Consider the following 21,427-nt stretch of genomic DNA (forward strand, 5'->3'; position numbering starts at 1 on the left):
GAACCCGGGACCCCGGGGGCGGCCCGAGGCCTGGTCCCAGTGCACGCAGCGGACGGCCTTCCCCAGCTGGATGACGTGGGCCGGGATGCCCTCGGCCAGCAGCTCCACAACCCGCATGAAGCCCGAGGGGATGATGTGGTGGGCGCCGGGGATCTCCGTCCACTCCCCGAAGGCGCTCAGGGACACCTCGTCCATGCTGTGCGAGCTGCTCTCGCAGCTCTCCACCTGTGGGAAGAGCCAGAGAGAAGCCAGGTGACTCACAGGGCTGGGCAGGGGTCAGGGCTGGACCTCCGGGCAGCGTGCCCTCCTCGGACCCAGATTCCCCGGAATGGTCTTCCGGCCTCTGGCACCTATACTCAACTGAGCTCCCACCGGGCAACGATACCTTCAGGTACTGCTGGATCATGGCGAGCTTCAGGCGCTTGGTGGCCTCCGTGTCCTCAGGGTCATTCCTGATGCGGTTGCGCACCTCCTCCCGGGTGAACACCCCCACGCTGTTCTGACTCTCAGCATTGACTGGTTTACCATGACGGAAGAACTCCTGGGTCAAGTTATAGACCTGCCGGAGAGACCCAAGGGGGCTGAGAACACACTCCCTCATCGCCCCTCCATCTCAGACCCAAGGGCCCCAACACTTCCCAGATGTCCCCAGAGAGGCCACGCCCACGACCCCTCTCCCTTGGTGCCTCAAGGTGGTGCTCCCCACTGCACTGAGACTCAACAGGGTCCTGGTTCAGGGATGGCAAGCTCCCTCCTGCGGGCAGCCAGCCTCCTCCAGACACCGCCCCCTAAGGCCACCCGGGCCTGTGAGGGAGCTGGGTGGGCCCTGGAGGCTCCGTTGCTGGGCCCCTGCTTAGAAAAGGGAAATGTTTGGTGCCTGTAGTTTGTGGGAAAGGACCCACCCCTCGTGGGTTCTACGTGGCCAAGCCGACAACCCACTTTAGAACCTAGATCTGCACACTTTTCCCTTTTCCAGGAACCAAATGCACAAACCGCTTCCCTGCCACCTCTGCCCAAGCCTGTCTGCTTCACTCTCTCCCGAGAGGGCAGTCTGGGGCGGTGGCCTGGCCAGTGTTTTGAGGGAGAGGGAGCAGAAGGGGCCCTGAAGTCTGATCTCCCAGGAGACGCTGCCTGGCTCTGCTCAGATCCACACAAGGTGCTCCCTTTACGGTGGGACTCAGACTCAGGTAAGGAAGATGCCATGCTGGGGCAGGGTATGTGGAGGGCAGGGAGGCCCCAGTGCGCCAAGGAATGGGAATGCACTTCACGGGCATATTTTGTCAAGAACTTCAACCCACATCTCATCAACAGAAAGACACGAACAACCCCTGGCCTACTGCCTTCCTGCCTTTGTGGTACATCACCCCCATCAAACACTGGGCAGGTCTCCCTGAGGAAAGGAAGCCAGTCCTGGATCAGGCATGGGATCCCCAAAAGGCAAGGCTTAAGCTCCAACATTCATCAGCAAACGTTCACTGGGCTCTTTGCCAGACACAGGTTGTAAAAGTGAACTAGACAGACAGAGTCCTAAACCCCTGCCCTAAAGTTGGGGAGACACCATAAAATGTGCTGTGACAGGAAAGAGCCCAGGATTTGTGAGATCAACCCAGATAACCGTGGACAGTCAGGATAGAGTCAGGTTGGCAGTGGGAGGGAGAGGAAAGGTATTTCGGACAAAGGAACAGCATATTCAAAGATGAAAGAGAGGAAGAGGGGAGAGAAAACGTAAGATGCCTTGTGCTAAAAGTGGTTCAATGTTGCTGAAGTGAACAGCACGGAAAGAGATAACTTTGGAAAGGCAGGCAGGAGCCCAGCATGAAGGACTAAGGGGCTTGTCAAGGACTCTGGACTTTATCCAAGGCCCTGGCATCACTGAGGCGTTGTGAGCATAGCCACACACCCACTCTCCCTCCCGGAACACTGGAAATGCAGGCTCCCTGGCCAAACATCTGGGGCTGGTGCCTATTAACGGTGTGCTTCCCTTCCTAAAGTGTTCGAATTTGGTCAAGCACACATTCATGGGAATGATCTGCCCTTTAACCCAGCCCTGGCATAGACTTTTGGGCTGCAGGGTGGAGGAAGGAAGGTGGCATTGCCCATTCCCAACCATATATCTCCATAGGAGATATAAACATGAGTTAAACGTCTCTGAAGTATAAAATATAAAGAAGTAAATGAGTGAAATTGTTTATATTTCCTCCCTTCAGTCACAAGATGCTGGGTGTTTGGCCTTAACTAGAGTTCTCAGCAAATTCCTCACCCAGTACTACTGCCAAGGAGTCAGGCTTTCAACTTGCCTCCTCCTCCTTTGGGTTTTCCTTTGGGTGATAACCAGTCCTTGCCTTATGTTGACTAGAGGCCAAAATGCCAGCTGAGTAACAAATTCAGTCCATCTACTGACTCTTCACCAGCGAGGACAGCCTTAACTGAATATGGGTTTTTCATATGGGTACAGTCTCCTGCCCTGGGTCAAATGACACCTTTCTAATGTCACCCAAGGGAAATGACACAAGCCTATAACAGCTAATACTCACCCCAATTCTCATTAAGCACTTTTCAACAGGATGTCATTTAGTCCTCAAGACACTATAAAGTAGGTATAACTAGGTCCATTTTACAGATGAGGAAAGCAAGGCTCAGAGAGGCTCAATAACTTGCCCGAGATTACACAGCTAATAAAGGGTCGAACTGGTATGTGAATCAAGGTAGTCTTGCTCCAGAGAGTGAGCGCTGTGCTATTGCAACTCATTTATTTGTTAACAAATATAATGCATTCAAATGAGAAGCCCTTCAAAGTCATCACCTTTGGAGGGAGGCTGCCTATCTGTTAGGAAACCACCCTCAGGCAGGGCTTCGCATGCTTAGAGTGCACCACTTCAGAACAGCCTCCAGCATCTGTTAACAGCCACACAGGGAACTCTATCTCTGGACCTCATGGTTAACACCCTTTCCTTCTCACATAAAGCATCACCACCCAGACCAATAACCCACCTTATCCATCTTACTTTCTACAACTTACACTCTTGATTTTCAAATATATCAAGCCCACAGCAGAAGTTGATGATGATCTATTTTTAAGGGTTTAAAAGAGCAAGTCAGTCATGGACCCTGAGGGTCATTCTCAAAAGGCATCCATGCTTGAAATACTCACAATCAGAGCATGACTGATTCCCAGTAGACCAGGGAGTTCCATTTTGAAGAATACTAGTTCTTATCTACTCATTAACAATTCAGTCTCTTTGTACATGAGTGAAAACACATAATACCATGGGGTTGCACACAACATACCTTGTGGGTGCACACACACTGAGCCAGCCTCCCTGAGCAGGAACTACCCCAAAACAAAGGCCATATCTCCTTTCCCATGCCCATAGAAAATGTACAATAGGTGTTTGTTGGCCAATTTCTGGGCCTAGAGTGAAGGGTTGTTATATTATAAACAACAAGGTATCAGAAAACAGGGCCTACATCAGTGATGGCGAACCTTTTGAGCTTGGCGTGTCAGCATTTTGAAAAACCCTAACTTAACTCTGGTGCCGTGTCACATATAGAAATTTTTTGATATTTGCAACCATAGTAAAAAAAAAAGATTTATATTTTTGATATTTATTTTATATATTTAAATGCAATTTAACAAAGAAAAATCAACCAAAAAAATGAGTTCGCGTGTCATAGGTTCGCCATCACGAGCCTACATGTTACCTTGCTTGTCCAGTGCAGTTCACAGCAACACTGAAAGATACTAAAAATATTGACATATTTTTAAAAACCTGATAAGACAAGGATGTGTGCCACTTCTATCCAACACTATAGTGGAGATACTGGCCAGTGCAAGAAAAATAAATAGTCTTAGGCTGTGCTGTTCAATACAGTAGCCACTAGACACTTGTAGCAATTTAAAATTAAATAATTAAATATTTACTTACTCAGTTTTACTACTACATTGCAAGAGCTCAAGAGCCACATGTGGCTAGTGACTACAATACTGGATAGTACAGGTATAAAACATCTCCATTATTGTAGAAAGTTCTATTAGACAATGCGGGTCTGAGGATTAGAAAGGAAAAAATAAAATTCTCATCTATTTTTGTATAGAATTATATACATAAAATTCCAAAACATTATTAGAATATAAATTAACATAACATATTAACAGATATAGTATTAGAATTAAAATAATAATTTACCAAGGTAGTTGAAATCAATATGTAAAATCAGTTATAGTTCTATATTCCAGGAACAACTAGAAAATAAAATTGTTTTTAAATGACCATTTACAAGAGTACCCAAAAGCAATAACAACAATCACTGCCTAAGTACCTAGTAATAAATCTAATAAAAGATGTTTAAGGCCTTTCTGGAGAAATATTTAACCATGTGTACCAACAATCTCTTAACTAGTAGTTCTCCACTCATCATCTTCATTCTATCCACAAATTGTCCTGATATTCCAAATGCAGGGCCCAGAGAGTGTGCAAGGACATGACCAGGACCTTAAAGGACTTCCTGCACACTGCCGGGGGTTCCCTGCCCCCTGCTCTATGCCTAGCTGGCCTGTTAACACCTCACCTCGTTGTATAAATCGCCGAATTCCTCAACCACGTCCTTGGGGATCCGGCGGCCGTGGTTGGTAAGGTAGCAGGCCACGCCATTCTTGGAGTAGAGGCTGATGCGGCCCACGCTGCGCTCCCCATCAGTTGTCTCTTCCAGAAGGCCATTGGCTTCTGCTAGATGATAGATGGGATTCCCCTGGGAGCCATGGATCCAGGTGGCTCCCAGCTCAAAGGTCGAGTGTCCTGATGGTGACAACAATAAGACCTTAGAGGGGTAGGGATTTCTGCAGAGAGGGCTAGAACACTGCCTCACCCTCCTTCCTCCAGGAGAATCATTCCACCTCCACAAAAGGCAAGATGGGGGTTAGGGTCCCCCTCTGGCAACCAACCAAAGTGTGCAGTGAAACTGTATGTGGCACAAAATGGATTCCACTTTATAGCTGAGATAACTGCTCCCTGAATGACTCAGGGATTTGCCCCAGAGTCACCACACTGGACTAATTAGAAGTGGGTAGACCAGAAGACACCAAAAGCCAAAAACCCAGTGCCCTGCTTCTAGTGGGTTCCTGGTGGGCCCTGGGGGAATTTTTTACTAATCAATCTTTAGAGCCTCAGGTTTGAGGCTCCCTAAGAATCTTGCCTCGTATTAGCTCCCAATAGGGACAGAATGGGGCCAGCATCCTGGAGACCCTACTAAACCTGGGGACCCTCCCCAGGGCAGAGCAGGGAGCTCCAAGTCACACAGCCACTGGGAGGTGATGTTTAGGAATATGGTACCCTTCCTGGCTCCAGACACTCAGCAAAAACAGGAACAAGGGGAGTAGCTTGAGGTCAGCTGCAAGGTCAGTGCCACAGCCCTATCCATGAGGCTCTGCCAGGAGGTGGGGCAGCCCAAAGCAGGTCCCAGTCTGAGGATATTTCCTCTCCTCTCCCACACGCTTCTCCGCCTGTGTCATCCTTGCTACACCGCTGCATCCAAAGAGTACCAGTTACTATCTCCAGGTCTACACACAGTGTCCCTGGGGCCTCTCGTCCTTGACCCCTGCTCTTATCACTGAGATTCACAGCTACAGTCTCACACTGCAGCTAGCCCAACTGCAGCCTGGGCTTTCAGCCCTGGGTGTCAGCACACACAACACATGCACATATGCCCTTGCCTGGACACGCTCTCCCCTCTCCTGGCAGGTCTGCCGTGGTGTTCCTCACATATATCATTCCACAAGTACCACCTCATCCTTCTCACTACTATCCAACTTCCCCCAACACTTGAGACCCACCCAACCTCCCTCTCCCAGGGAAGGCTTCCTGCCCGATTGTGCATCCTCTCAGGCTCCTGCAGCCCCATCTCACCCTCCTCACTACTTGTACCATCATTTCACTGCACAGCATGTCTTGGCTGTCAGCTACCACTGAGACTGGGCTGTTTGCCCTGCCTTCTTCTGCTTCCATCTCAGAATGTCTTATCAAGACTCTGAATGTCTTATCAAGACTCAAGAACCACAAATGCAGCAGCCCCCTCTCTAAGACTCCAGGCCAGCTAATCAGGTGTTAAGCAAAGAGTTCCCCCCTTCCCTGCTGGCTGTCCCCACATTTACAAGTGCCTTGGATGCACTTTCATCCTTACTGCTAACATACTCTCCTGTGTGTGCCAGGGGACAAGAGATGCAACTTCATGTACGCTATCCAGTAAATGCTATAGGGGAAGAGTCCTAATGTGGCCAAAGTCTCCGAAAGAAAAACGTACCCAGGTGTCCTCAACCTCTGCTTATTCTAAGCCTGACCACCTACTTCTCTTGCCCATCCATCAAAAGTGGACACACAGAATCTTCTTGGCCTTGCAACCCGTGAGGGAACAGCCACAGACACAAAATCCTATGGTCAATACAGCCCACAGTGCATGGTCCCTACCTGCTCAATCTCCCAATGGCCAGACCCCCTGGCTGGGAAGCCCTGGTCTCCAGCAGCATTTCAGGCAAGTCCCCATCTGCTAGAATCCCTGGCGTAATCTGCCCACCCCTGTGGTAAGTCTCTTACCTATCTGCTTTCTCCAGAGTCTTCATTACTCTGCAACCTGGACAGACCCTTTTCCCAGAGACCTGCCATAATCCACAAGGAGGCCCCAAATCCCCTTACACATCCACTGCCCTGAGTTTCTATTGTCCCAGCTAACTCTCGGTCATGATACACTAATTCACACTCAAAAGTTAATGACTAATAGAAGCTCACAGAATTCCCCTTTTTGTAAAATAGAAACTGGTCCGTCCACTGCTAAGAGAACTTGGTTCTGGGTATCCCCTCCCTCCTAAACACTGAACCCTAGGTCATATTCCAAAAACGGAGGCCAGAACCCTATCCTGCCTACCTCAGAGGGCTACTGAGAGGACAAAGGAAGCTTTTGGAAAACATCCAGCAGCATGCATGGTGGAATAACTACCCCAGAGAAGCTGCTAAAGTAATGAGATTTCAGGCAAGGCCAAGGCATAGGGGATAAGAAGTGGCTTTGGGAGGTAGCTGGGCTGAGGTGGCACTCACCGAGTTTCACGCTCTCCACACGGCCTCCGATGCGGCTAGAAGCCTCAAGCACAGTGACATCCGTGAAGCCCTGCTCCAGAAGTGCTTTGGCTGCAGCCAGGCCAGCCAAACCGGCACCGATCACTACCACGCGAGGCTGTCCCCTTCTCCGTAGGCCACGACTGAGAGGGTCATCCGCACTGTCGCCACTGGATTCACAACTTTGCATACCGTCCGCACTCGCCTCCTAGGAACCTGCAGGGAACAGGAATGCCACAGCTCACCTACTATACCTTCACTTCCCACCTGCCCCAAGGGGCATTCACGGGCTCTGCTCTCAAGGAGAGACCTCGAGTCCACCCTGTCCTCCTCAAGGACCTGGAAATAAAAGCCATCTCCAATGGATGTGGGGAGGGAAGAAGAGACACACAGAGGGAGAGTAGGAGGAAGGGATGCACTGTGGGCCTCACCAGCAAGCAAGAGAGCTGGGGGCCCACCTGGAGCCCCTGAAAGCCATCAATCCCATCCAAAACCTGTTAGGCACTACCTCTTGCCCAAGGCTGAGAAAAAAGAGCCAGCCAGGGAGAGAATGACCAAGAAGGTCAAAGTCAAGAGAAACTGCCTGGCACTGGACCAGCTGGGCCAGCACAGCCGCTGTGGTTCAGCCCCCACCAAACTGAGGATGCTCACACTGACCCCAGGATGCTTGCATGGACTTCAGGATGCTCACACCAACCCCAGATACTCTCCCTCTTCTCTCCCTCCCTTGCCTAGTTCTTCCCTCACACTCTCTCTTTCTTGCCCCTTCTCTTCTCCTCTGGATTTCTGTTGCTCTCTCACAGCCTCAGTGAGGTGGCAATTTGGTGGGCAGGACCTAGTCCCGCCCTCCCCCCCAAAATGCCACGAGGCCGGTATTGGATGAGCCTCTGCTATTCCGGGTAGACCTCTGGTTGTTTTCCCCAGCCATCCAGCCCCTCAGTCACCACAAAGCAGCAAGGAGCCCAGGAAACTGAACCCTGAGGACCGTGGCACCAGAGGCCAGACATCAAATTGACAGTTACACTGAGCCAGCTTGCTCAGAGACGCCAGGCCAGGCAGCTGATGGCTAGGAGGCGAAGGGGTCCCTGAATCTGGCCCAAGGGCTGGGAGAGGCTACCTCTCTATTCCCAGAGTGACCACAAAGGTCTGAAGGTGTCCATGGGTTCCTTCCCTGGCCCAAGCAACTTAGATGCCAGTTGCCTTTGCTGAGGTTTCAATGGCAGGAGTTGCAGACTCCAATAGTATCCAGGACCTAACAACAGAGAGCAAATATGGGTGGAAGGTGGTTGCTGGGCAGCGGACAGGGGCATCTAAAAAGCTGTCACCTGTACCTAATACGGCATATTCCACCAAATAGATATGCTCAAGAATGTTCATAGCAGCTTTATTCATAATATTCAAGGCTCAGAAGCAACCCAAAGGTCCAGCCACAGGAGAATGAGTAAATATATCATGTTATGTACCGCATAGCCACGCAAGGAAATAGTTCTCAGCAATAATCTCAACAACATTGCATTGAGCAAAAGAAGCCGGAGATAAAAGAGTTCATACTGTATGACTCCACTCATGTAAAGTTCACAAAGAGGTCAAATCAATCTGTGATGACAGAGGCGAGATGGGAACTGAACAGGGCCAGGAGGGAACTCTCTGGAGTGGAAGAATATGTACCTTGGTGTGGATGGTGGTTACAATCCTATATAATAAAACCCTAATATGCAAATTGACCAAACGGTGGAATGACTGGTCACTATGACATGCACTGACCACCAGGGGGCAGACGCTCAACGGTTGGGGGCAGCTCCTGCGTTGAGCGTCTGCCACCCGAGAAGGAGGTGACCGGCGGCGGCAATGGTGGGGGGAGGGGGCAAGGCCAGCCAGTGGTCAGCGCCAGGCCACCAGCCAAGGCGGGTGCCAGTGGGGCCCCCCGATTGCCCTGCCCCAGGTCACCCCGCAGAGGGAGGTGATGTGGCAGTGGGGGGTGGGGCCGGCCAGTGGGCAGCATCAGGCTGCCAGCCAAGGTAGGTGCCAGCAGGGCCCCCCCCCATCACCCTGCCCACCGGTTGCCCCACAGATGGCCCTGATTGCTGGCCAGGCCTAAGAACACTACCCTATATATTGGGAACAGTCTCTTAGATTTAAAAATTAAAACCTGACAAGGCTACTCTAACACTGAAAACACAGGAAGATGCAGCGATGCCATGCATGGACTCTGGCTTGCACATTTTGTGGTCAGCCCTGATTCTGGCCCTTATAACTGTGTGACAAAGCCAATTACTTAACTTCTCTCTGCTTCAGTTTTTCCACCCATAAGATGGGGAAAATGGTACTACTGCCTCAGAAGGATCATGATATGTACTACTTTTTATAATCAGGGCAAAAAAATGTAGCTGCCCATACAACAGCAAGATGCCTTTCATCTGTATGAAAAGTATGGTCACTGGTGCATGCAGCATCCTGGATTGTGAGAGGGATGTCCGACTGCCAGTTTAGGCCCAACATCCCCCAAGGAGTTCCGGATTGCAAGAGGACACAAGCTGGGCTGAGGGTCCCACTCCCCCCCACCCCCATGCATGAATTCTGTGCACTGGGCCTCTAGTATACATATAAGAATCCACAGAGTTGGGTATTTAGGATTTGTGCCATTCAATGTATGTGTGTGCCTACCTCAGTAACCATTCAGATATCCATTCCTGGCTCCCTATAAAAAAAATAACACCAGCACACTGACTTCCTTCTCCACACATCTCAAGGTGTAGCAAAGAGTCTTTTTCTCAATATACTCAGGCTAAGAAACTGCTCCTCACCCCTCCCCCAGCCACTCCACCTCCCATACCACACCTGGGCATGGACTGCCTCCAATGCCATCCAAACTCCCCAGGCCCAGGCCAGCTCAGTGCAGAAATGATTCATCAGTGGGCCGGAAGGTGGTGCCATGGCCCAGAGCTCCTGGGAGGGAACTCCCCAACTCAGACTGTATCCAGGTTTTCCCCATTCCTCCTCCCTCCTCCTTCTTCTGTCCCTCTACACCCCCTCCCCCAGCCCCTCCTGATGTTCTATCCAGCTACATGGGGGGGTCAGGGCTGCCTGCAGTCCTTTCCTCCCCTCCACTTCCCCCCTCCAGGTTCTAACAGGGAAGTAAATGTAGATAAAGGTGAGGGTATGGCTGCCTGCATCCCCTGCCAGGGCAGCCAGCAGGGAGAAAGGGTCAGAGAGTCAACGCAGGCAAGGAACCTGCTCTGCAGCAGGTCTGTAAACACACCGGGTGCTCCTAGCTGCCAGCTGCCACTGACGTCACCACTGCCGGGCACCCAATGACGCAATGCGATGTGGCTCTGCTGCCCTCCCTGCTGCCACGCCCATCCCCCGGGGCTGGGGGCGCTCTGCCTGCATGCTTGTTTCTTGGCCTCCATCCCCACCCCCAGCCCTAAAAAAACACAAAAAAAAAAACCTCTTTTATACAATAAAGGGATGGGATCAACACAGTGGTTCTCAAATCTTACTGGTGGAACCCCTTCTCAAAAAGCTCCTGTGGAGTCCAGAGTGTGGCTGGGATGAAACTGGTCTCATCAGGGAACCCCCCACTACACTGTTGTGACAGTCAAATAAGGCCCTATGTGGATGTCACAAGATTCTCAAAAGCCTCATGTGTGCAAATTATTTGTAAAGTTCCGTAGCTAAATTATGAGCAGACTGTCTTTGGGACCGGGTTCAGGAATGGATTGTGGGAAGTACAGGCGAGCAGCTTGCCTTTAAGATGAACACAGAAAGAATCCTGAGTTCCCAAGCATCAGAGACCTTGAACTCAGACATCACACCTGGGGTGCCACAGTAGAAGCAGGTAAGTGGGCTGAATAGGTCACCTGCACCCCTGACCTTCACAGCTAATCCCAGATGGGCCCGTCAACCCCTAGCACCCCCAAGAAGCCAGAGAGGCTGCACGCACAGCCCACTGACGGCAGATAGATAAGGAGTCAGTGCCCTGTGTCCCCCATATCAGCCTTTGGAGCCAACACACCTCGGGGTCCAAACTGAAAGGGAGAGAGAAAATTATGTCCAGGGCCACCTACTGTGTGCTGGGCCCCAGCTAAACCCTGAACTGGACTTTTCAGGTGCCCTGTTATCTGATTGGGGGTGGGGAAAGCAATTTCTTTTCCATTGGTTTGTGTCATCTTTCCCTTTCAAAAATTTTTTTTTAATTTTAAGAGAAAATGCCTTATTGAGGAAGAATCACTTAATGCTCCTCAGTGCCCACCTGCCCTTCTCTAGATTTGGGGAAATAAATAAATAAATAACATCCGCTCCTTGATCTGTATGCACAGGAGAAACAGAACACCCTGTACTTTTCAAGCAGATAAAGGAGAAAAGAAAAAAAAGTGCTGGCTCAGCCAGGCAGGGAAGAGGAGGGGGAGGAGGAGGAAGAGGAGGAGGAGGAGGAGGGTTGGGAGGAGGAGGAGGGATGGGGAGGAGATGGGCAGGGGCACAGGACAACAGCACTTGCCTTCTTGTCCCTGCTTACATGCCAAAATGGGGGTGGGAGCCTGTATCCCCAAGTCCACTAGCAGGCCAAGACCGGCAGCTTCAAGGAATCAGGCCAGACACTGCATGAGTGCCTCACCACCATTCAAGATGCCCTGCTGCCCACCCCCATCCTCCATCCCATTCCAGCCTGCAGGCCACCACCTCCCCCTGCTGCCCAGAGCCCACACTGCCCTGGTTGACCTGCCCAAGAAACCAAACTGGAAAGCAGAGGGCAGCAGGGGGAGGAGAGAGGACACAGGGAACAAAAACCCTGTCCCCTGGCAGGGTCACCAAACAAGGATGAATGAACACTAGGAGGCCACCCAACGGAAATGGGCACTAGCAGCCAAGCATGTGTCAACTTCCCCACCCACCTTCTCTCAATATCCTCACCAGTTTCATTTGTCACCCTGAGATTTAGCCTCCAAGAACTGCCTCCCGATCACCAAATACCACAGACATGTTTTAGTCCTGGCCTCCCACATGTGACCCTGCCCAGCCCCTCTTGGAAATGCCCAGAACTGAGCTGGGGTCACCACACATGGCCTGACGCTTTCCCCGTGGCAGTTAAAACTGCTGGAGTGCCATCCTTCATGGAAGACCCGCCCTTATCCATCGGGTCAAACCATGTCAACTCCACAGTCCAAATAACTTTGCCTCTACACTCAACGTCCCCAGGCGGGGCCTGCTTCCTCCACCTGAACCAGGCATAAGGAAGGCCTTAGCACTTGACCCTCTGGACCTAGCTGACCTTTGTGGCTTCAGTTTGCACTCCGACTCCTCAAACATACACACATACCCCAACTTCACTAAAGTGGAACATCCCCAGGGCAGCCCAGCTGAAGGCCTGTGGGAAACGTCCCTCCTGCACACATCAGAGGATCTGGCTCTTGGTTCTCTTATATGCACACCCTTGTGCAGGGCGCTGTGGTTGTGCAGCTGTGTAGCTGCACGGTTGTCTATTGCTTGAACCACCAGTAAGGCCTGCTCCACTGATGTTTCCTAAAGCAACAGACACCCTGGAAATGTGAGCTTCTTATACTGGTTCTGCTCTGCAATCACCACTACCCACCCCCTGCCTATTCTCAAAGCCTGGGCATCTCAGCCCCAGGAAATGCTGTTGCCTATTATTCTGGAGGGAAGCTAGAGCCCCATGATCACTGAGCAGGGCCACAACCACTGAGCAGGGCCACAGTCCCAGGAGTGAACGAACTGCAGGGAGGTTCAGCGGTCCAGCTCAGCACAAGGTGTCCCTTCTCCTTAGTGCTGGAGTCCACTTCCCTCCCCATCAGTGGCTACTACAACAAAAACGATGCCACAAAGGGCCGTCTCCCCAAGTGCCCCACACCTTTCCAAGGTCACCCCTCACAAAATACAAAAAATGTCCACCCTTCCTTGGCTCCCTTCTGAACATGGGCTACTCCCAAATGTGCCTGCCTCCTGCCCTTTTCTCAAGGTCATCCAAGTGCAAGACCCATTTCCCAGAGAAGAGCATGGCCAAGGCAGTTAGCCCACCTGGCTCCTCACCCCTCAGGGTCCAGCTTCCACCAGCTGAAGCACTCCAAACAGGCCCACCCCTTCCAACCAGCAGCCTCCTCCCTTCCTCTAAGCCCCATAGCTCCTGTGAGCCCTCCCAGGGCTCTGGGGACCACCTGCACCCTCCCCAAGCAACCTTGGGGAATTCCAAGTCTCTCCTCTCAACGGATACTCCTAGTGCTCAGTGCTGGAGGGCAGCAGCCCTACCTCAGTTTCCCTGGAGGGAACTCTCTGCCTCAGCTTCCAACAGGAGGGGAGGGGGGCTTTTAAGGGAATCTCTTTGGACTGCCTGGCAGGTCTGGGAGGGATTTGGATTCTCGAGGGGCCCCCAGACAATGCAATTATTCTTCAGATGTAAAAACACCCAGAAATCCCAGACCAGCTGCTTTGCACAGCGACCCAGACAAAGGGGCTCTGTGTCTGCCTACAAGGCTCCTCCTACCCCTCAACCCAGGAAGGGGCTGGGCCTGAGCTCCTCCTAGCCAGACCCTCCCCAGTCCTCCTCACCCTGCCCAGCCAGTCAGGAAGTGAAAGAGGCAGGATAGCTGAGCCAGGCTTGGCCAGTGACTGATGGGGGTGGGCGGGGGGCAGACACAGGACAAGGACAGCCTATGAGCCCAGGAGACACAAGGAGAGGGAGAGAACACGGGCCTGGGAGCCCAGAGACCCAGGCCCCAGCTCAGTCTCTCCCTTGCCAAGTGACACCTTCTCTGGGAAATACCTGGCCAACACATCTGAACTCACCCCAAAGGCACAGCATCTGTACCCCGCCTCCGGGACACACATGTCTAAGTCCCATCAGATGCTTAACTGCCTCCTTTAGTCTTCAAGCTTTCCCATCTATAAAATGGGGACAGGTTCAGCTACCTGGTGGGACTCAGAGAGAGAACAAAAGGAAAAAGTTCCCAAAGAGACTACTCTCTGTCTTGATCCTGACATCAATCAGACTATTCTCAACACTGTCTCAACCTACCCAGTTCTGGGGGTAGGGACAGGTATCAGAGATGGAATCATAAAAGGAAAAGGCGTGGGTGCCTCATTCCGTAGAGCCCCCCCACCAGCTATGCCCCCTCGAGACCCAGATGAGGAAGAAGCTCTGGGGAGGGCCCATCATCCTTCCTGGCACTCACACTTCTCTCCAGCACAGTGTCTTTGTTAGCCACATCTCTTCCCCACAGCCAGATGTGTAAAGTCCCTAAAAGAACAGCTTTGACAGTCTTTGTAAGCCTTTTCTGAAGTGGGAAGCCTGTACTACGTGGAGAGAGGCAGCCTTCGACTATATATTTGGGAGGGACATGACCAACAGCACGGCCCACATAAGCACTAGCGTCATTCTTGGAGAGGTGAGCACTCTGGACCAGCCTCTATTTCCCATGATGCTCTGCAAGGCCAGAGAGACCCAGGTGGATTGTTCCAGGACCTCAGCTTATTGCTGCCTGTAGGGACAGACCCTGAAGACCACCAGCCCTGGCTAGAAGCCTACTTGGGGACAGAGGAGGGGGAAGCAAACATGGAAAAAAGCCAGAGAAAGGGTAAGGTCTCTGATGGGCATAACGTTCAGCTCGCAGTCTTGATGGCTGGAAAGAGAAACAGAGGTGGAGATGGGCCAGGACAGAGCCTAAGACTGAATTCCTGCTCCCATACCAACCCCAACAGCTTTACCCCAAACTCCACCCTAGAGATCCTACCTTCAGCAAAAGCATGTGAGTGGATCACGCTCTGACAATAGAGCAGATCAAGTGCTGGTGTTAATGGCTTCTAAACATCTCCTATGAACTTTAAAAATCTGGGCCAGACACCCTGGAAATGTGAGCTCAGCTTCCATCTCCAACCTAATGCCCTGATTTCCCATCTGTGTGTGTATCTACCCGTAGATGTCCTGTCTGGCAGGGTAGGCAGTCACCTGTCTGCCAGCAGGGCCCACATTCTTCCACTAAGATCCCAGATCTTACAGAGGCAGGCAAATTCCATTCACCCTCAGCCCAGAGACAGGTCAGGGTTTTATATGACTATGCCACCTCTGGACACGCCTGGAGGAGATATAACCAGTGTGGCCTTTGGAGAGTCCATTGGCTTAAGCCTTGTTTTCCCCATCTGTAAAATGGGAATAATCACTCCTACCGTTAACAAGGCTGGCCCTGACCCCAGACTCTATTAGCCAGTCTCCTGTGTCTCTGAGAAAAGTCCTATGGGCACAGGTTTCACTATGGCTCCCTTAAGCAAACTTTAGGATGAGACACCCAGGGCCTAGGTTCTCTCCTTCTAAGCAGTACCTGACACCCCAACTTGGGACCCCCCTCCAGGAAGTCAGCACCCACAGGATTGTAAGGAACCACAAAGTTGGTCACTATCCTGGTTTACTACATTGGTGCCAGACTACCCTTGGGGACAGCACACCAGGCTGTGGGCACAAGAGGACGGATATGAAATGGTACTCACAATCACTCACTTCCCTGGGAGGAAGTTCTCTTAGAAGGGCTGATCCTAGAGAGAAAACCAGCCTCAAAACCACGGCACCACCCAAATAGCCCCAGCAATCTTGAGAAATAAGGACAAAGTTGGAGGGGTCACAATATCAAACTATACTACAAACTATACTACAAAGCAGCCTGGTATAGCATAAAAACAGGCATATAGACCAATAGAACAGAGACCCCAAAAATCAACCCACACCATTAGTCTATTGATATTTGATAAAGGAGGCAAGAATATACAATGGAGCAAAGGCAGTCTCTTCAACAAATGTTGCTGGGAAAATTGGACAGGCAGATGCAAAAAGATGAAACTAGACCAACTTACACCATGCACAAGAATAAACTCAAAATGGATGAAAGACTTAAATGTAAGTAAAGAAACTATAAAAGTCCTAAAATAAAACATAGGCAACAAAATATCAAACAGCTCATGTAGTAGAATCTTCACCGATACATCTCCTAGGGCAAGAGAAACAAAGGAAAAAAGAAATAATTGGGACTATATCAAACTAAAAGGCTTCGGCACAGCAAAAGAAACCAACATCAAAATGAAAAGGGAACCCACTGTATGGGAGAACATAATTGCCAGTGATATATCTCAAAAGGGGTTAATTTCCAAAATATATAAAGAACTCATACAACTCAACAAAAGGAAGACAAAAACCCAATTAAAAAATGGGCCCAGGAACTGAATAGACATTTCTTCAAAAAGAACATACAGATGGCCAATAGACTTATGAAAAAATGCTCAAAGTCATTAATCATCAGAGAGATGCAAATAAAAACGACAATGAGGTATCACCTCACACCTGTCAGAATGGCTACTATCAAATCAACAAACAGCAAGGGGTGATAAGGATGTGGAGAAAAGGGAACCCTCACGCACTGTTAGTGGGAATGCAGACTGGTGTAGTCACTGTGGAAAACAGTATGGCGTGTCCTCAAAAAATTAAATATGGAACTGCCATTTGACCTAGTGATCCCACTTCTAGGAATATATCCTAAGAAACAATCAGAAAGAATATATGCACCCCTATGTTCATAGCAGCACAATTTATAACAGCTAAGATCTGGAAACAGCCCAAGTGCCCATCAGTAGATGAGTGGATAAAAAAATTGTGGTACATTTACACAATGGAATACTGTGGGGCTGTAAAAAAGAAGGATCTCTTACCCTTTGAGAGAGCATGGATGAATCTGGAGATTACTGTGCTAAGTGAAATAAGTCAGTCAGAAAAAGACAAAGATCACAGGATCTCACTTATTTGTGGAATCTAATGCACAAAATAAATTGACCAACAAAATAAGTCCCAAGGAATGGAGGCATAGAACAACATATCTCAGAGGGGATGGGGAGAGATAAACCAAAAAACTTATATACTTATATGCATAGCCTATGGGCACAGAAAATAGAGTGGTAGGGGATAGGGGCCGGACCGAGGAGGGCACAGGGGAGGAAAATGGGAGACATCTGGATACTGTCAAAAATAAAATATATATATATACTAATATATATATATATACACACCAACCCTGTTCTGAAGCCCCCAAGTCACCATGGCCCTGGAGGAATCTCAGATACACACAAACATAATCACAAAAACATACTTTACTGTGTTTCACTTGATGATGTAACTTGATAAATAGTCCCCTCCTTAGGGGACACCTTATAGCACCATGGTTTTCATACAGGTCTGGGGTCAGATCACTTGTTCTTTAATACACATTTTTCTTGATTTCAGAGAGGATGGGAGAGGGAGAGAGAGATAGAAACATCAATGATGAGAGAGAATCACTGATCGGCTGCCTCCTGCACGCCCCACACTGGGGATCAAGCCCGCAACCCGGGCATGTGCCCCAACTGGGAATCAAATAGTGATCTCCTGGTTCATAGGTCAATGCTCAACCACTGGGCCACACCGGCCGGGCCAGATCACTTGTTGTTTAATGCCGGTGGTTTGAATCTCTACCACTTATTAGACGAATGACCTGAGCTTCAGTTTCCTCATCAAGTGAATGGGGATAAAGAATACCTGCCTCACAGGGCTGAGTGTGACAATGCAGAGTGCTTAGCCCACAACCGGGCATGTAACAGCAATGGTATATTTATATTCCTACAGGCCCGAGTCTGCACACTAGTGGGGTGACCACTGGGAGGGCTGGGCCAGGACACCAAATGTGCTAAGAGCAGGGGGAAGTCCAGCCAATAGAGAGGTCAAAGACCCTACTGTAGGATGATGACCTCCAGGCCTCAGAGAAACCACCTCACCCTGCAGTGGCACTGCTGTGATCTGACGACAGGGGAGAAACAGAGGATTAGGAGAGAAGGGCATCCAACAAAACCACTCCAAGTTTCTGACCCACAGAAACTGTGAGGATACTAAATGTTTGGATAATAAATGTTTACTGCTGTTTTAAGCTACTAAGTTTTGGGGCTGTTTGTTACACAGCACTAGGTAACTAATATAGTCATCAAATCTCTCTCCCTGGGGAACATCCCCCAGGATGGGGACCCAGGGCAAATTCCCCATTTCACTCAGGGCCCCAGCTCCCTCTTTTCTGAAATTCAGGTCTGGGGTGGAGTGAGCAGAGAGCCTGGCCCAGCCCCTACCACTTACAAGGCCCAGGAGACAGGAATTCCTTCCCAGCCAGTGGAGATTTTTATAAAAGACTGATACCCAGCCCCCCTCTTCCTCCCCTCCCCCACTGGATCATCTAAATCAGACTGTTTGGGGTTGGGATCCCAGCATGGATATTTTTTTAAAGGTCCTACGTGAAGCTAATGTATAGCAGGCTCCTAATGCAGACTCCAGGCCTACCCAGAAATATCATGTCTGCCTATGCAGGACAGGAGGAGGCAGAGAGAACAGCAAGCCAGGCAGTGTCCAAGCTCCACTCCTCTACCCCCAGCTTAAATTGAGGGTCTCCCTCTACCCCCCTCCCCACAGTTGCCCTGCTCCCTAAGCCCTGTGCATTCCAAGTCTATAATGCATCTTAAGCTAGACAGGCCAACCTCTGCCCTTGAGGACTGCTCCTTCGAGAGGACCAGGGTGCAGGATGGGATCTAGCTCTGAATGATCTTGGGGAAGACTTTGTTTCTTCATCTGAAAAAAAAATGGGAATTACATCACCCCTGCTCTGCTCTCTAAGGGGTCCTAGGCTCCCAGCCCTGGGAAGAACACAGCAATGGGTTAAACAGACAGGTACAGAGCCAGTTAACTCACAGGTATCACATGCAGTGATAAGGGTTTGATAAGGACTGTAATGAACAATGTGGGAGAGGATGAGGAAGGGTGCCTAATGGGGCAGGGAGAGGGGTCAGAGAAGATTTCTAGGAAAGAAATTAGAAATGAATTCCAGGCAGAGGGAACTGTATGTGCAAAGACTCAGAGGTGCTGCTTTCACTAGTAAGATCAACTCTCAATACCGCTTTTCCTTCCCTCCACGAATCACCCTGCAAGCCCCACATGGCCACTCACCTGGCCTTCCTCCAAAGCTGCAGCAGCCACTACCCAAGCCACAATGCAGGCATGGAGGGCTTGTCCTGAGCTTCCCCAAGCCAGTCAGCCACACATGTAAGCACACCCCCATGGGGGCACACAAGAGAAAGGGCAGAATGGCCCCAGCTCCCCAGATTGCACAAGATCCTGCAGGTAGAGGAATGCGGAGAATGGCCCCTCCACTTTGTCAGGCATCACCTGCAGTCCCAACCATCCAGAGAAAGTGGGAGGTGGGCAGGACGGTCACTCGGCAACAGTACAGGCACTGCAGAGCCAATGCACGATACGGCGAGCAGTCTGGGCTGGGCACAGGACACCCTGGGGGTCCCCCCTTATCCACAGTTTTACTTTCCCAGGTTTCAGTTACCCACGTTCAACTGCAATCCAAAAATATTTAATGAAAAATTCCAGAAATAAACTATTCATACGTTTTAAACTGTGTACCCTTCTGAGTAGTATGATAAATCTCACACCGTTCCAGTCCATCCTGCCTGGGATGTGAATCATCCCTTTGCCCAGTGTATCCACACTGGACATACAGTACAATAAGATATTTGACAGGGAGAAAGACCACATTCACATAACTTTTATTATAGTATATTGTTATAATTATTCTACTTCATTATAAGTTATTGTTGTTAATTTTACTGTGTCTACTTTATAATCTTTATCATAGGTCTGTATGTATACTAAAAATCACAACGTGTATATATAGTGTATTCACAGTTTCAGGCAAACACTGAGGGTCTTGGAACATATCCCCTATGGATAAGAAGGGACTACTTACAAATGATTAAAATGGTAAATTTTATGTCATGTCTATTTTACCACAATAAAAATAAGAACAGCCCTGACCAGTTTGGCTCGGTGGATAGAGCGTCGGCCTGCGGACTGAAGGGTCCCAGGTTCGATTCCGGTCAAGGGCATGTACCTTGGTTGTGGGCATATCCCCAATAGGGGGTGTGCAGGAGGCAGCTGATCAATATTTCTCTCTCATCGATGTTTCTAACTCTCTATCCCACTCTCTCCCTCTCTGTAAAAAATCAATAAAATATATTTTTTTAAAAAAATAAGAACAACAAAAAGCTTAGCAAGCCCTACTCTGTGCCAGGCACTCGGACACAACAACAGCCTCCCCTTCAAGGAACTAACCAATCAGAGGTGACAGGTGCCACAAGAAAAGCAAAGCAGGGTGAGGGGAGACGCAGCTGCTCTGTGCGGGGAGGTCAGGGAAGCCTCTCTGAAGAGGTGACAATGGAGCAGAGGAAGTGGCCGCAGGGGATCAGAGGGAGAAGTGCTATGGTGACCTTCTGGGAACTTGCTGAGTGGCAGGATGTGGGGATGAGGCAAGGATGACTTGGGCAACCAGTCATGACTCCGCAGGAACCAACCTTGACAAGTTCTATGTCAACTGGTCATCCCTCTCCCCTTGACAACAAGCCTGTGGGGTAAGAAAGACAAGAAACTGAGGCCAAACAACATAGTGCAGGACCTGCAGGTGGGAGGGGAGCCCAGATGGTCTCATTCCGGAACCCAGTTCTCTTCTCAAGCCTATACCAGCACTGGGAACACTTCCCTAGGCCACCTCCCATTGCAGGGCCCAGCGCACCCCACAACACACAACCTCGGTCCCTCTGCCAACCCCACTCCATCAGGCATCACCTGCAGGCACTGTCCTGACCAGCTCCTGACCGGGGTCAGTGTCTCCACACAGACACCCACCCATTCTGCACCTAGGGCACTTGAAGCCTGGGAGGTGTGAGCTGGCAGATGAAGAGGTGGCTTCCCTGCCAGGTTTCTACCCTCTCCCTGCCAGGAGCCGCAGCCCCACAGTTCTGGGGTGAAGGAGGACTGCCCCGTCAGCACTTTCCACTGACTCTTTCAAAACCACTGACAAGAACGGAGGCTTGTGAGACAAGCCCAAGCCCGGGCACAGTTCCCCCCTGCCGGCCTCCTCGTGACTCTGCACAAAGCCTGACTGTGCTTCAGCTCCAGCCCCCAGGAGGAGGGGGTCTCCTGCAAGCCCATCCTCTCTCCAGAGCCACCGGGTCCCCCCTCTGCCAGCTCTCTGCCCCCGAAGAGACACTGCAGCCCACATGGCAGAGCTAAGTGTCCAAGGCTTGCTGGGTCCAGGCAGCATTTGTGGGGAGGGGGTCCCCCTTCACTGTGAACTCTTTTCCCACAAAGCTCCCTCTCCTATGGCCCCCACTCGGCACAGATCACAGAGTGAAGGTGGCATGCAAGATCACAAGAGGAAAAAAGGAAAACATCCCCCAAAAATCCAGCCACCAGATGA

The 21,427-nt window shown here is 50.4% G+C and overlaps 1 protein-coding gene across 1 annotated transcript in view; it reads right to left on the reverse strand.

Moving 5' to 3' along the window:
- SMOX (spermine oxidase) overlaps positions 1-21,427 on the reverse strand; it is a 31,269-nt gene that overhangs the window by 4,389 nt on the left and 5,453 nt on the right. The window contains exons 2-5 of the mRNA XM_005874680.2: positions 7,086-7,319; positions 4,570-4,796; positions 386-559; positions 1-225 (exon numbers count right to left, since the gene is read on the reverse strand). The exon at positions 1-225 is cut by the window's left edge and continues 7 nt beyond it. Of these exons, the coding sequence (XP_005874742.1) occupies positions 1-225; positions 386-559; positions 4,570-4,796; positions 7,086-7,293 (834 nt within the window). The 5' untranslated portion in view covers positions 7,294-7,319. The remainder of the gene's footprint in view (positions 226-385; positions 560-4,569; positions 4,797-7,085; positions 7,320-21,427) is intronic.

This window comes from Myotis brandtii, unplaced genomic scaffold (assembly GCF_000412655.1).
Source record: "Myotis brandtii unplaced genomic scaffold, ASM41265v1 scaffold45, whole genome shotgun sequence".
In the NCBI taxonomy this organism is placed as follows: Eukaryota; Metazoa; Chordata; class Mammalia; order Chiroptera; family Vespertilionidae; genus Myotis; species Myotis brandtii.